We start from the raw sequence: 12940 nt of genomic DNA on the forward strand, positions 1-12940 counted from the left end.
CCTTCTCAAAATGCATAGGTTTTAAAAATCAAGAGATAAACTTAATTTTGAGGATTTGAAACGTTGCACTCTAACTTACTGAGTGTGATAATTTATTTCTTTGAAATAAGTAAGCCTTATCATCCAATTCATTTTATTCAAGATAAAAGGATCGTATTTTAAAATCTTTTCAAAATTTCGACATTAAAACATTAAACAATCAATTCGGTACCAATTTTGGGCGTCACGAGGGTGCTAACCCTTCCTCGTGCGTAACCGACTCCCGAACCTGTTTTCTCAAAATTCGCAAACCTAAAATCGTTTTCAAGGTGATCCGATCACACTTTCAATAAAAGATCGGTGGCGACTCCCATTTTATTTTCAAAGTCGATCCCCTTTTTTCAAATTTTAAAAATGGTTTCGACAACAGTAATAGCTATTATCTTATTCTCAACATGATAAATCATTCAAACCCTTTGAGCAATAGTAAAATTTTGGATAGGTACCTAAAATTTGATCCTTAGCGAACCTGAACTATGTAAAATTTGATCCTTAACAAACCCTAAACTTGGTTAAAACCATAATAATAATTATGATGATTATAACAATAAACAACTTACTTGCAAGTAAAACACTTGTTGAGAATAGTTTTGAAGAATCAAGAACTTTAACGTTGTTGTCAAGGGTTAAACTCTTTATCCTTAAGGTGAAATTGCTCATCACTTGGTGTACACGGTTTTGATGCAATTACCTTTTAAGACTTCAACCAAATCACTTCAAAGTGTTGCACACCTCTTGAAGGTCTATGAACTTATAGAGACTTAATTTTATCTCTGTAATAATCAAGTTCTAAGCTTTACACAAGTTAGAAGGTAAAAACTTCCCCAAAACAACACTTTTTCCTCCTAAAATAAGTACATTTATAAGAATTTAGGTAGTTTTTTAAAGTTTACAAAAGAACTTTAAAGATTTTTTATCCATGTAGTACAAGTAATAGGAGAAGATCAAAAGGAAAATTAAACAATTTTTGCTTTAACATTTATTAATAATAACTTAAGTATTAATTAACTTTTAAGTTAATTCATCTTAGAACCATAAATGAATTCATAGCAACCTTTAAAAAAATCAATTATCAAAACATAAGTTTACTATTATACATTTAACATAAAAAAACCTTTAATTACATTAATAAATATTTATAATTTATGATTGATCAAAGAACATGAGAATATTTTCATTTAACCAAATTTGACTAGTTCATAATTCCAATTACAATAAAAGCTTCTAATTTGAGTGTATAATTAGTTGTCTAAATATATTTAATTTTACACATTGTAATACAAAATCCAATAATAACTTAACTATGGAATAAATGTATCATACATTTAGATTTTTTTCTTTACTAAAAAAAATATCATTAGGCATGTTTATAAAAACCAATTTCCAACAACCTCTACATAAATGAAAATTGTTTGACAAGTAAGAAGACTGAAGGTATTGTAAAGAGAAATTGAATTGGAAGAATACTAAATCAAGATTTAAGAGAGGTAGCTTTTGGCTTTGAACCTTTTTTAGTGGAGTATGATTATGTTTATTGGGTTAATTAGTGAAAATTTTTAAAATTATAAAAAGTTAATAAAATTTAAAAATTTTAGCATGAAGTACATGTAAATTACCATGCGACCTATCATATTTAAAATTTTAACGTTTTAGTCAATATTTTTATTTTAAAAAAACTAATTTAACTCTTTTCAAAGAGAAAACTAATTCATATTATACTTTTAGTGACACTTGGAAATTATTGTTTCCAGCCTATTCTTATGATGTAAAATAAAAGTACTAACTGCAGAGAAATAAAGATGAATTGTGCTCTTAATGATTCTCATATCTTGGTTTTCAAGTGAGATATAAGCAGGATACTCTTAATGAGAGATCAATTTTATGAATGAGGATTGTGGTTATTTTTTTGAGATTTTTTAAAAGGCTGAATTCTTTAAAGCATTCATGAAATCATGAGCTGTTTAGGACCAAAATCAACACAATGAAGTGAACAATGAAAATCTTTAAGGTAGAAGCTATGTAAGTATTATTGCCTTGACTTACATTAAAGGCTAAATAGTTCATGACATTTTTTATTTTTTTAAATATTTTTAAAAAAATTATAATTTGTAAATTATTTATTGACGTGACATATAAGATAAATAGTTTCATATCAACATGAAGTACATGTAGACGTGGGTTGTCACGCCAACATCATTAAAATTACTGTTTTATTCAATATATTTGTTTAAAAAATGATTTGACTCTTTTATAAGGTTAATAACCAAATTTAATTAAAAAGTAAATAATAGTCAAATTGACAAAAGATGTAAACTTGAAGGCTAAATTTATCATTATGCCAATGTTATGTATGTTTTAATTATAACTTACAATTAACAAGATTCCACACTAAAAATGATTTACGAAGGGTTTTGTTTCGAAAAAAAAGTGAAGGCTTAAACCACAACAAAGTAGCATTTAAATTATACTTTTTTAACTCAAGTTGTACTTAAACTTTTTTTTTTCAAAGTGATAGCTAAATTATACTCTATTACCCAAATCACCCTAGTTGTTAAAAAAATCTCTCAGTCAATCATTTTGTTACACGTGGCAATTTTGAAATAAAACTCAAAAAAAAGTTTAAATTATTTCAAAAAAATTATAAATATATTCAACTCTTTTGTTCTTCACCCAAGAACTCTAGTAACAATCAAGAACCCATCGGAGAACTCATCCAAATGCAATTTCCAACAACAAAACCTAGATTTTGACAAGCTTTTTTTTTCCATTTTTAAACCTCAATTTCAATTTTTTTTTCTTACCCTGATTCAAGCCTTGTATTATTTTTCTTAAAAGAATTCTTCATTCTTTTCTATAAGCTTTTCATAAAATGGTTAATACTAGGTGAAGTTCTATAATGAAAAAAACCTAGATAAAGCATGAAACCAAATAAAAATAACTTTCTTTCTTCTTTTCTATCTCAAATTTAGATTTCATATTTTACCTAGGCTTCTTGTTTTATATGGGTTTTTTTCATTATAAAGGTTCATCAGCATTAACTATTTTATGCGAAATATATAGAAAATGGAGAAAATTATTTTAAGAAAAATAACACGAGTTTTAAATCAGTGTGAGAAAGAAATTGGAATTGAGATTTAAAAACAAAAAAGATGCTTGTTAAAATTTAGGTTTGGATGGATTTTTCGACAAGTTCTTAAATTTTTTGTTACTAGAGTTCTTGCATGAAACAAAAGAGATTGTTTTATGTTTATAAGTTTTATTTAAAGCTTAAGGAAATGATATTTAACTTTTTTTGATTTTTTAATTAAAAATTGCCACATGTAACAAAATGATTAGCTACAATAATTTCTTTTAACTGTTGGGATAGTTTAGATAACAAAATATAGTTTATGTATCACTTTGGATAACAAAGTATAGTTTAGGTATCATTTACAAAAAGAAATTAGATATTAACTTAGAAAAAAGAGTATTACCTATGGATCATTTTGTAATTTAAGCCTAAAATAAAAAGGAAAAGAATCTCTCTCTATTAATAATTTAAAATTTTAAAAATTAAAATTCTATACTTCTGTTATTAATTAATAATGTTATCAATTGTAAGTCCAACGCTCAAACTAGATTGAACTAAATTCCTAAAATTTTAAAGCAGGATTAAATTTTCAAAAGTCCGAATAATACAGGTACTAGAGGTGCAATTAAACTATATCTATATACACATATATACTAGAAATTAAACTACAAAATTACACGTCTGAATATTATCCCTACCATGTGCATCAGAAATTGCCGGCTCTAATTCCATCCCTAGAAAAGCTTTATTAAAAATGGGATAAAGACTGGAACATTTGTAGACAAAGATTAAGCAAAACCCCTTTCGAAGAACAAATGCCCTTTGATTCCTGTATGAAAGTAACAAGAAAATACAGATGTGAGATAAATGTCTGAAACAGACCAATGACTAAAAGGACTAAAAAGAACTCCAGATTGAATTGCTGCTATCAAAAAGAAATCCTTGAAATGGGAAAAAAGTTATATGAATTCTGACAATGTACACCAAATTCCTTCCTGTCTCAAACAATTCTTAAATTTCAAACTGTAACTAAATTTACAAACAATCACAAAACCAGGGTGTGAAAGAATACAATGTGTTAAACCACAGCTTGTTAGATACAGCAGCTGCAACAGCAATCGTGAAACAATCTCCGGGTAATGCCGGGTTTACCCCTCAAATAGCAAAATTGTCGATTTCCCGTTCTCTGGCATCATATACAAAAAGATGCAACTCCCCATCAACTCAATCCCGGTGAAGTAATTAGACCGATAAATCAATGTGACCTCTGAAAAAAATCCTCAAAGCTACCAAAACCAAATTGTGTATCCTCTTGCAACATTAAGAGGATAACAAAATGAAGTCAGACACAGAAAGGGGGGTCAGCAGCAAGATGTGCTCATTAAATTATACAGGTACAAGAAATGCCCATCAAAACCCTCTCCAAGCTGATCACGTAGCCGATGATGATCTTGAGTCTGCTGATTTGTTTGTATGACACATGCAATCAGGGCATGGGAAAGTATATATTGAATCGCTTGGCCTTTTGAGTTCAAATCCCTTTGAGTCACTATGAGACCGCATATTCAGCATTTGACGCTTGAAACTTTTCCACCTGGAATAAGATACTATTTCAATATGTATTTCTTCATGCTTATCTAACTGCTAATATTTCCAAACTTTCTAGCTCTCTAAAAATAATAACACTAAGAATATTTCTGTCTACACTATTACAGCCATTAAACTTGTAGGAGAAACCACTCCCTGTTTTGGCCGAAATCCTAATAGAGATAGCATATTTTTTATCATTTTTTATCCCCAAACTAAATCAATCATTTTGGTCCTTCGAGGAAAACAGGCAACTTAAAAGTATACATGGATTTAGAATTAAGATAAATGCATACCCAATATTAGGATTATCAAATAGTAATGCCAACTTTCGCTTGTCAGGTCGAATTGTCTTGGAGTGTCCTCCGTGCAAGTATCTCCTGTGCCCCATCAGAAAATGAGGAAAATTTCCACCTTGAGTGGTCACAAATACCTCACTATGAAGGCAAACAGTATAGTCTATGGCGGCCATCCTGGAAGAAAAGTTCTGAAAGCAGTAGTCCAAGTCAAAGAGATGAAAAAGAATCAAAATGAGGGAAAAAAGGAAGAGGTGAAATCTCCTATGTTCAAACCTTATATGGAGCAAGTTCTTCCTCCGATGCCAGCATCTCTTTTGTTTGCAAGTTGGGAAACATTTCCAATAATGGAGCCATTGTTTTCTCAGCGTTGTATATTTTTCCAGATGCCAAAAAGATATATGTATTGTTATCAAACCCCATTCCTCTAAGCATCAATCCAACCTAAAACGTGAGAGAAAACACGAAATAAGTTATCATTGATATGAGAAGTAAAATCTCTCTGTACATATATATATGAACTAATTTCATGCTAGTTAACACAAGAACATCGGTCATTACAGTAGAAATGCTTTACCAAGTCGCATGAATAGTCAAAGAAATATACATGAATAGTCACTTAAATATGCCACCTTTATTAAGGTCGAGCAACAAACTAATTAAACCATCAAATAGTCAACGAAATCCCCTAAGGCAGTACAAAAGCAATAGTAAGCCATCTTCTTAAGATTCCATTACTTCAAACAGAACCAGAATTCATAAAGGAGTGGTCAAATTCTGAAATCAGTCCTTGAAATATACAAGAATGTTGATTAGTCACTAAACTTTATTAGGGTAAATTGAGTCCCTACTATTTGACTCAATTTGCACAAATAACAGATTATGACCAGGAGACAGAACAGAACAACATATAATGACTGGACCAGAAAAAGCAGTTCCATAATTACAACTAATGAATTCTTTTTGTCAGGTAAGACCTGCTATTAATTTATTGCAAGCCAGTCTAAAAGTTCTAGTTTTTATTTGATACCATAAATCAGAGAATGAATAGAAATTTTATCATTTCATCAGGTAATATTAATATTTTTAGATCCTCTGACTACCATCAGCAAACAAGCAATAAATAATCAAGAAAACCTGTAAACCCGTTCATATAGATGTTCTTTTAGCTACACTGATCTACCAAGTACCATTCCAATCTAACACCAACAAAATTTTCTTTGCTTTTCGGATGACTATCAATAATTGAATTACCATCTTGTAAAGATCAATCCAGTTTAATTTTAAATTGGAAGTAACTTTAGTAAACAACAAAAGTGCAACCAAGAGTACCTCTAAAGGAGTAAGTGGACATTTCCCATTAATCCTGATTGCTCCAGGGCGTATAACTCGACCAGGTTTCGTAAACTTCCCTTTCCAACCTCTTTCCCTTGCCTTTTTCATGTCTTCTTTTTCCTGCTCCCCACCATCAAATACACAACAAGAGAAAGCAACCATATCCTGCAAATCAAGAGTATGTTATACACATTTTACAAAAACCGAGTTGATAAATATTATCTTTTACCAGGGGAAACCTATGGCTGCCAACAGTTCTAGCAGTAATCCTTTTTATGATCATCACAACACTAACCTCTTCAAAGCGAAGATGCACGGAAACATACTTGCCACCACTATTTGCACTGAGCTCTTTCATTCTGGCAACCAAAGTTTCCCCAAGGCTCAATATTGGACTTGAAAACCGTAAAGCTTCATAATTTGCCAAGCACCTCAGTCTTTGGACAGCTGGAGGAGCATCAAACGATAAGCGGTTTGCAAAAGGAGAAATCCTTATAATCCTGAGTCATTCAATCAAAAAGCAAGTAGCTGAAATTAAGACAAGAACAAACAGTGTACTTTTTTGATAGATAATTACAAGATGAAGAAAATAAAATTGGTAACAAAAATGCCAACCTATGCTTAATTTAGCCCTTAACATTTACTCCTTTGGTCATTTTGGCCCTAATTTTTTTTATCACTTTGGCTCTCAACTTTCAAATTTTAGTCAAATTACCTTTTTGTAGATGGAAAAGTTTAACAGACCATAAAAATTTTAACACTGAGGTGGCAACTCACATGGCAATCCACATGTACTTCATAAAAAATATTAAAAATTCAACAAATTAAAAAAATCATTAAAATCTTTTAAAAAATATCATCCACGTCAACAATAAAATTCACAAAGACTATTGTTAAAATTTTAAGTGTTCAATCAACTTTTTCTGTTTTTTAAAAAGAAAAACTGACTAAATTTTGAAAATTGAAAGCCAAAGTGATCCAAAACTTAAATTAAGGTTTAAGTGATAAAACGGATAAATGTTAACGGTTAAATTTAGCAAAAAAAAGTATTTTTCCAATGTTGCAATTAGCAATAATATCTAGAATTCCTATACATCTCTCAAGTAAACAAGCTAAACTTAATGCCAGTTTACCATTACTTTTGAAAAGTACTGCAAAAAACTGCAATGAAAAAAGAGCTTTAAAAAAATTTGGTTTAAGATTCAAGTATTTAACATTGTTGTCAAAAAGTGCTTTTGAGAAGATAAAATATCCATTTTTAAACTGATATTGTAAAATAAAAAATATGCATTTAAATTATATTAAAATTTATTAATATTAAGATATAATCAACTTAAATTATAATAAATATATAAAAATAATTTATTGTAATTCATTATTAATATTTAGATGTATCAAATATAAATTTTAAATATTTTTTAAGCAATTAGTATAAATTATTTGTAAGATTTAATTTGAATACATAAATCCTATTTTAACTATTAAAATGTAACTATTACAAATTCAAATATATAATGCTATATTTGAAATAAATTTTAAAACAGATAATTATACTCAATATGAATATGAAAAAGATATTGAATAATAAATGAGGTTGAAAATGAATTTCGACTCCAAAAGAGCTTTTCCAAACGCAAAAACTGGGTTCAAAGGCACTTTTCCCTTTAAAACTTATCTGTTTAGCATTGTTTATGGCTCCAAAAGTGCTTTTGTCTCCAAAAGAACTTTTGAAACGCAATGGTGAACAGAGCCCTAAAAAGAAACAATTAAGTAACAATAATGTTCAAACTCACTTTTCTTCGAGGAGCTTGGGTAGGACTACATCCTTATAATACTGAATGGACGACCAGGCTTTAATTCTGAAGTTGTAAACATTAGTCAAATTGTTGTCAAATCGTTCCATTATGTACTCAGGAATCTTATTAACAACTCGTACATCATTCTTCAAGGCACTGATGAAATAATCTTCATCATAGATATCTTTGAATTTGCTGGAAAAATTAAAAAGGTACACAGATTTCAGTTGACATGATAACAAAACAATTGGTAAAATGCGATCATATCACAAGAGTCTGAAAGGAACAAGGGTAATGCACAAAAGAAAAAAATGATGTTCAAACTAATAAATGAGGTACAGAACCGAGAAAATTGAAAATCAAAGTTAGTTCAAGAAAAATTTCCAGTCTTTTTCATTTGAGGAAATAGTTTTTTTTTTTAATTCATTTCATTTTTTTTTCTCATTTGAACACTTCCTCAAAATTTTTCTTCCCTACTTGAAATGAAAAGATAGTAATCCCAATCTGGCTTGAAATGCAATTCCAGTAGTATTAAATTTTGTATTTCAAAAAGTGTGGAGTCCTCAACCCAAAAATATCGTGCAAATAATACACCTAATTTCAGTAATATTTTAATCAACAAAGATTCACATCCCAAACCTACCAGTATAGCAAATTTGTACAGCTCAGGACACAAATTAAATTTATTATTAATGAACCTCTCCATGAGAATCAGATCATAGGATATCTTTCAGGTTAAGCTTCTCAATAGATAATTTGTCAGAGAAGTGAGACTCCCCTCCCCCCCCCCCTTTTCTTTTTCTTTTTCCCTGGTAGTTGATTACTAAATTTTTGTACACTTCTCCTTGATGGTACACTAAAAACATAACAACTGGAAATAGAATATCACAAACCTGGGATCTCTCCATATGCTATGAAAATGGAAGTTTGGGATTAGAAGTGTTGCATTAAGATAGCCAGCCACAGCAACGGCATTGCATATCTACAGAGTATCCAAAACAACCAAGTAGAGAAAATATTTAATGAGATCATAAAATATATAAGCTTTTAAAAAAAGGAGGTAAAACGTAAATTGTTAATAGAAACCAATGAGAAATAAAACCAACCGAAGTCCTCTGCTGATTTAAGCCTCCATTTGCCTCAACATATATATAACCATTTGATTCAGGTAAGCCTATAGTGGTTGAAAGAACAGCCCAGTTTTAAACTAATGAACATAGTCAACAATCAAAATCCATATTCATGCATATAAAATTGGAGAATGCATATATACATGCACATAGAAAACAAGCAAATACCTCAAATTTGCAAAATACCAGAAATGGCACATAGAACTCTAAATGAGTGACATTCAAAATGTCAGTAACATAAGGACCAAATTGGCAATCCTCAGCACCCAAGATCATCAACTTACCAGCCTGAAAACCTAGTCAATCAACAACTGAGTTGTCTGACCTTTAACAAATGGTTTCTACATCTAATCTAGATATATATGTGGGCCAGGAAATTTATAATTTGTATAAATAAGGGAGGGCCAAGAATCAGAAGCAACATATTTTCACTTTTCAAAGTGTGCAATCCCAACTCCGTTTGACATGTACCATTCATTTAGAAAATCACTACTATTCCAATTTTTTATAGTCAAACTTAGAAGCTTGCAACATCTATGATCACCCAAAAAATAAAGAAGATACTAGATACAAGTTAAAGATAAGCAACTTGTTCCATTAGCCAAAAGTAATGCCAAGAATGAGATTCATCGATATGTATATATTTATATTTTAGAGCCACATTATGGTTGTCAGAAAACTATAAGAATCTAATTAATATCAACGAAGCTGCAGAAACATTATAATAACCTTCTTAAACAAAACAAAGGGAGTAAAACATAGTTCCATACCTTCAAATGACTTGTTTACACAAGGCCTCCACTCCCCTCCTTTGTAGGAATTTTTCCAAATAGTCGAAATCTACAACAAATTCAATAAGTTTAGGGAAGATATAATAACAAATAATGAATAAGCATCAGATGTAAATCTCAATAATCAATTTAAAATCTACAAAGCCTTCACCGTGCAACTGTTGCAGTATAGAACACTACAAAAGTTAGATATGACAGTATAATTAGATTTATACTCTGACAAATTCGCACTGATACAAGCAAAGAAGAAATGAACCCAATTATGAAAAGAAACCATAGCGACTGTTTACCATCCTAGTGTTCCGGTAATAAAGTGATTTGATTTATTCATATTCCGCTTCTGTAAAAGACTAATATCTAATTATCAAGTTAGATTTAGAAGAAGCAAGTCATCAACAATCCGCCAGTGCTGCTCTGCCTAAAGATTTAATCAATCAACGGAAGCCTCTGGATTCAATTCACTTAAGCTGCAATTATTTTTACTACAATATATAAAGAAAAAAGACAACTGGCTAGACAATGCAGTTTCCATGTTCTTCAGATCCAGATACGATCCCAAAGATTGTTACAGCTGGAAATGAAACATGTACAACAAGACACAAGGGTCTACTTCCTCAGCAACCAACAGTGATTTTTTTATTAAAAAAAAGGAATAATGCTAAAAATGATTCCCTACTTCAGCATTCTATTTCTCGGTAATCTTCAGACTGAGAAAAAAATTTAAAATCTTTACGTTATTTCTAAATTTCAAGGAACTATTCGGAAATCTAAAGTCTAACACATTATCAATAACACAACAGGAAAAAGGCAACTATATTATCCAAGTTCCTCAAATTCTACCAAGATCCAAACCAAGAAGGAAAAGAAATCAAACAAAAACTCGAAATTCAAAATGGTTCAAAAGACAAATCCGAGCCAAAAGTGAAAATCTTACCAAAAAAAAGAAATCGACCCGCAATAATAAGATCCAAGAAGCCATCAGAATTGAGTAAAAAGGAACATAAAAAATAAGTGACTCACCGCATCAGCAGAGGAATTATCGGCATTCATATCAATTTTAAGCTTCTCATAAAGCTGGGGACTCCGGTAAACAGAGCCGGGTGCGGGTCGGTGTTTAATAACGGGAACCACATCAAACGAAACGGTGCCCATGTAAAGAAGCATCCCAGAGATGTAAATGAGAGGAGCAAAGAGAAAAATCCCTTGTCGACGAAGAAGAACCGAAAGAAGTAACCAAGCGAGACGGTGGGCTATGGTCCGCCCCGGTTGAAACGGGCTAAACCGACCCGACTTCCTTCCGTGGCGGTACCTCGGTGACCGTAGTGGTGACGCCGGCGGTGATGGGGTGCTGTGGCCGCTACTTGGAATCCTATTTTTTGCGTGCATTTGAAAAAACAAAAAAAGAAAAGGAAAGAAGAAATTGTTCCTCTGTTTATTTTAAATTTTATATATATTTCCCCTTTAATGGTTACGTTATAGAGGAAGATGAAAGCTTCGTATTTTCTTTTTCCTTTCTCTGCTGTTGGTGGGGACGAGAGAAAGAAAAGAAAAGAGAGAGGAAGAGCCGAAGAGGATTTTTTTTTTCTTTTCTTTATTTGAATTTTTGGGTGTAAATTGGATGTTTGTAGTGATCGAAAGGAAAGGGCAGAGAAAGAGGATCGCACGTGCAAGTGGTGTTTGGGAGGGAGGGAAAATAATAATAGGAGGTGTGTTTGGAAGGGAAAAGTATTGTTCTTTTTTATTCCAAAATCACTCACATCACATGTTTATACTCTCTCTTTTTTTTATTGAAAAAACTCCATTCTTCTTACTTCATTCTTAGGCATCAATCGTGACGTTTTGAAGTTAAAAAGAGGAAGTTTTGGTCAATATTTTATTTATTAAGGGTAAACTATAAAAATAGTTATTTTTATTTGTCTCAGATTACATTTTAGTCATTTAAGTTTGAAATGTTACGTTTTAGTCACTTATATTATCGTTTTGTTACAAAGTGGTCACTCTACTGTTAAACTCCGATACCTCCTTAACGACAGTCTTACGTGGCAGTCCTAATGAGTTTTAAATGCCAACTTGGATGTCCAGTTGCTAGAATTAAAATATGTTTTTAGTTAAATAAATTTAATTTGGCCTGCCACGTAAGACATCTAAATTTACATTTAAAACTCATTTGGATTGCCACGTAGGACAGCCATTAAGGAGGTAATGAAGCTTAACGGTAGAGTGACCACTTCATAACAAAACGATATCATAAGTGACTAAAACATAATATTTCAAATATAAATTACTAAAATATGATCTGAAACAAATAAATGTGATTATTTTTATAGTTTAATGTTATTGTAATTAAACCCATTGCATTGTGTATTTCATAAGCTATTATCTGTTTTGCTTCTCATAATTTTACTTTTCAGAATTTTCAATAAAGAAAGGGAGACTTAATTTGGAATTCGTGGTTTAATTATTAGCTAATTAAGTTTTTTTTCCATCAATATTGATCTCCTATATAATGCTTTTATTGGAAATTGGTTTCCTAAAATAAAAAATCAGACAATGGTATAATTGGTATTGAGTTCAACCATCGACTTAAAAGGATATACTTTTTTTTCCACTTTAATTTTAAAGTTTTTTTTTCACATTTTAGTCTCTAACATTATTATATGTTCCCAGTGGCTAATTTTTTGCCATCAACCTTTAATTTTTTTTTCAAACTGTTTTTTCTAATATATTTAATAAAAAAATTCAAGGTTTCAATCTTTCACACATTTGTTTACTAGGAAGTTTTTCTACTGAGTTAATTTTTTTTAGATAATTACCTTTATTTTCTTTAAATTAAGAGTTTTTTAATTTAATGTATTATTTATTTTATTATTTTTTACATGTAACTAACTTATAGGGT

The 12940-nt window shown here is 30.6% G+C and overlaps 1 protein-coding gene across 2 annotated transcripts; it reads right to left on the reverse strand.

Annotated features, from left to right (window-relative positions):
- Positions 1–3658: 3658 nt before the first annotated feature.
- Positions 3659–11781, reverse strand: LOC107909907 (protein ESMERALDA 1). 2 transcript variants are annotated; one of them, XR_005910418.1, is made up of 11 exons: positions 11065–11781; positions 10024–10093; positions 9230–9297; positions 9017–9105; positions 8121–8318; positions 6623–6827; positions 6325–6492; positions 5269–5436; positions 4993–5183; positions 4182–4703; positions 3659–3938 (listed from the first exon to the last, which is right to left on the reverse strand). XR_005910418.1 is itself a non-coding variant. In XM_016837607.2 (10 exons), exons 1-10 carry the CDS (start codon positions 11428–11430, stop codon positions 4541–4543), a joined length of 1686 nt encoding a protein of 561 aa, XP_016693096.1. In that variant the 5' UTR covers positions 11431–11781; the 3' UTR covers positions 4008–4540. The 2 variants fall into 2 exon arrangements, 1 of the variants encoding a protein (XP_016693096.1); XM_016837607.2 differs by lacking the exon at positions 3659–3938 and having other exon boundaries at positions 4008–4703.
- Between the last annotated feature and the right edge of the window lie 1159 nt (positions 11782–12940).

Source organism: Gossypium hirsutum, chromosome D02, assembly GCF_007990345.1.
Source record: "Gossypium hirsutum isolate 1008001.06 chromosome D02, Gossypium_hirsutum_v2.1, whole genome shotgun sequence".
Lineage (NCBI taxonomy): Eukaryota > Viridiplantae > Streptophyta > Magnoliopsida > Malvales > Malvaceae > Gossypium > Gossypium hirsutum.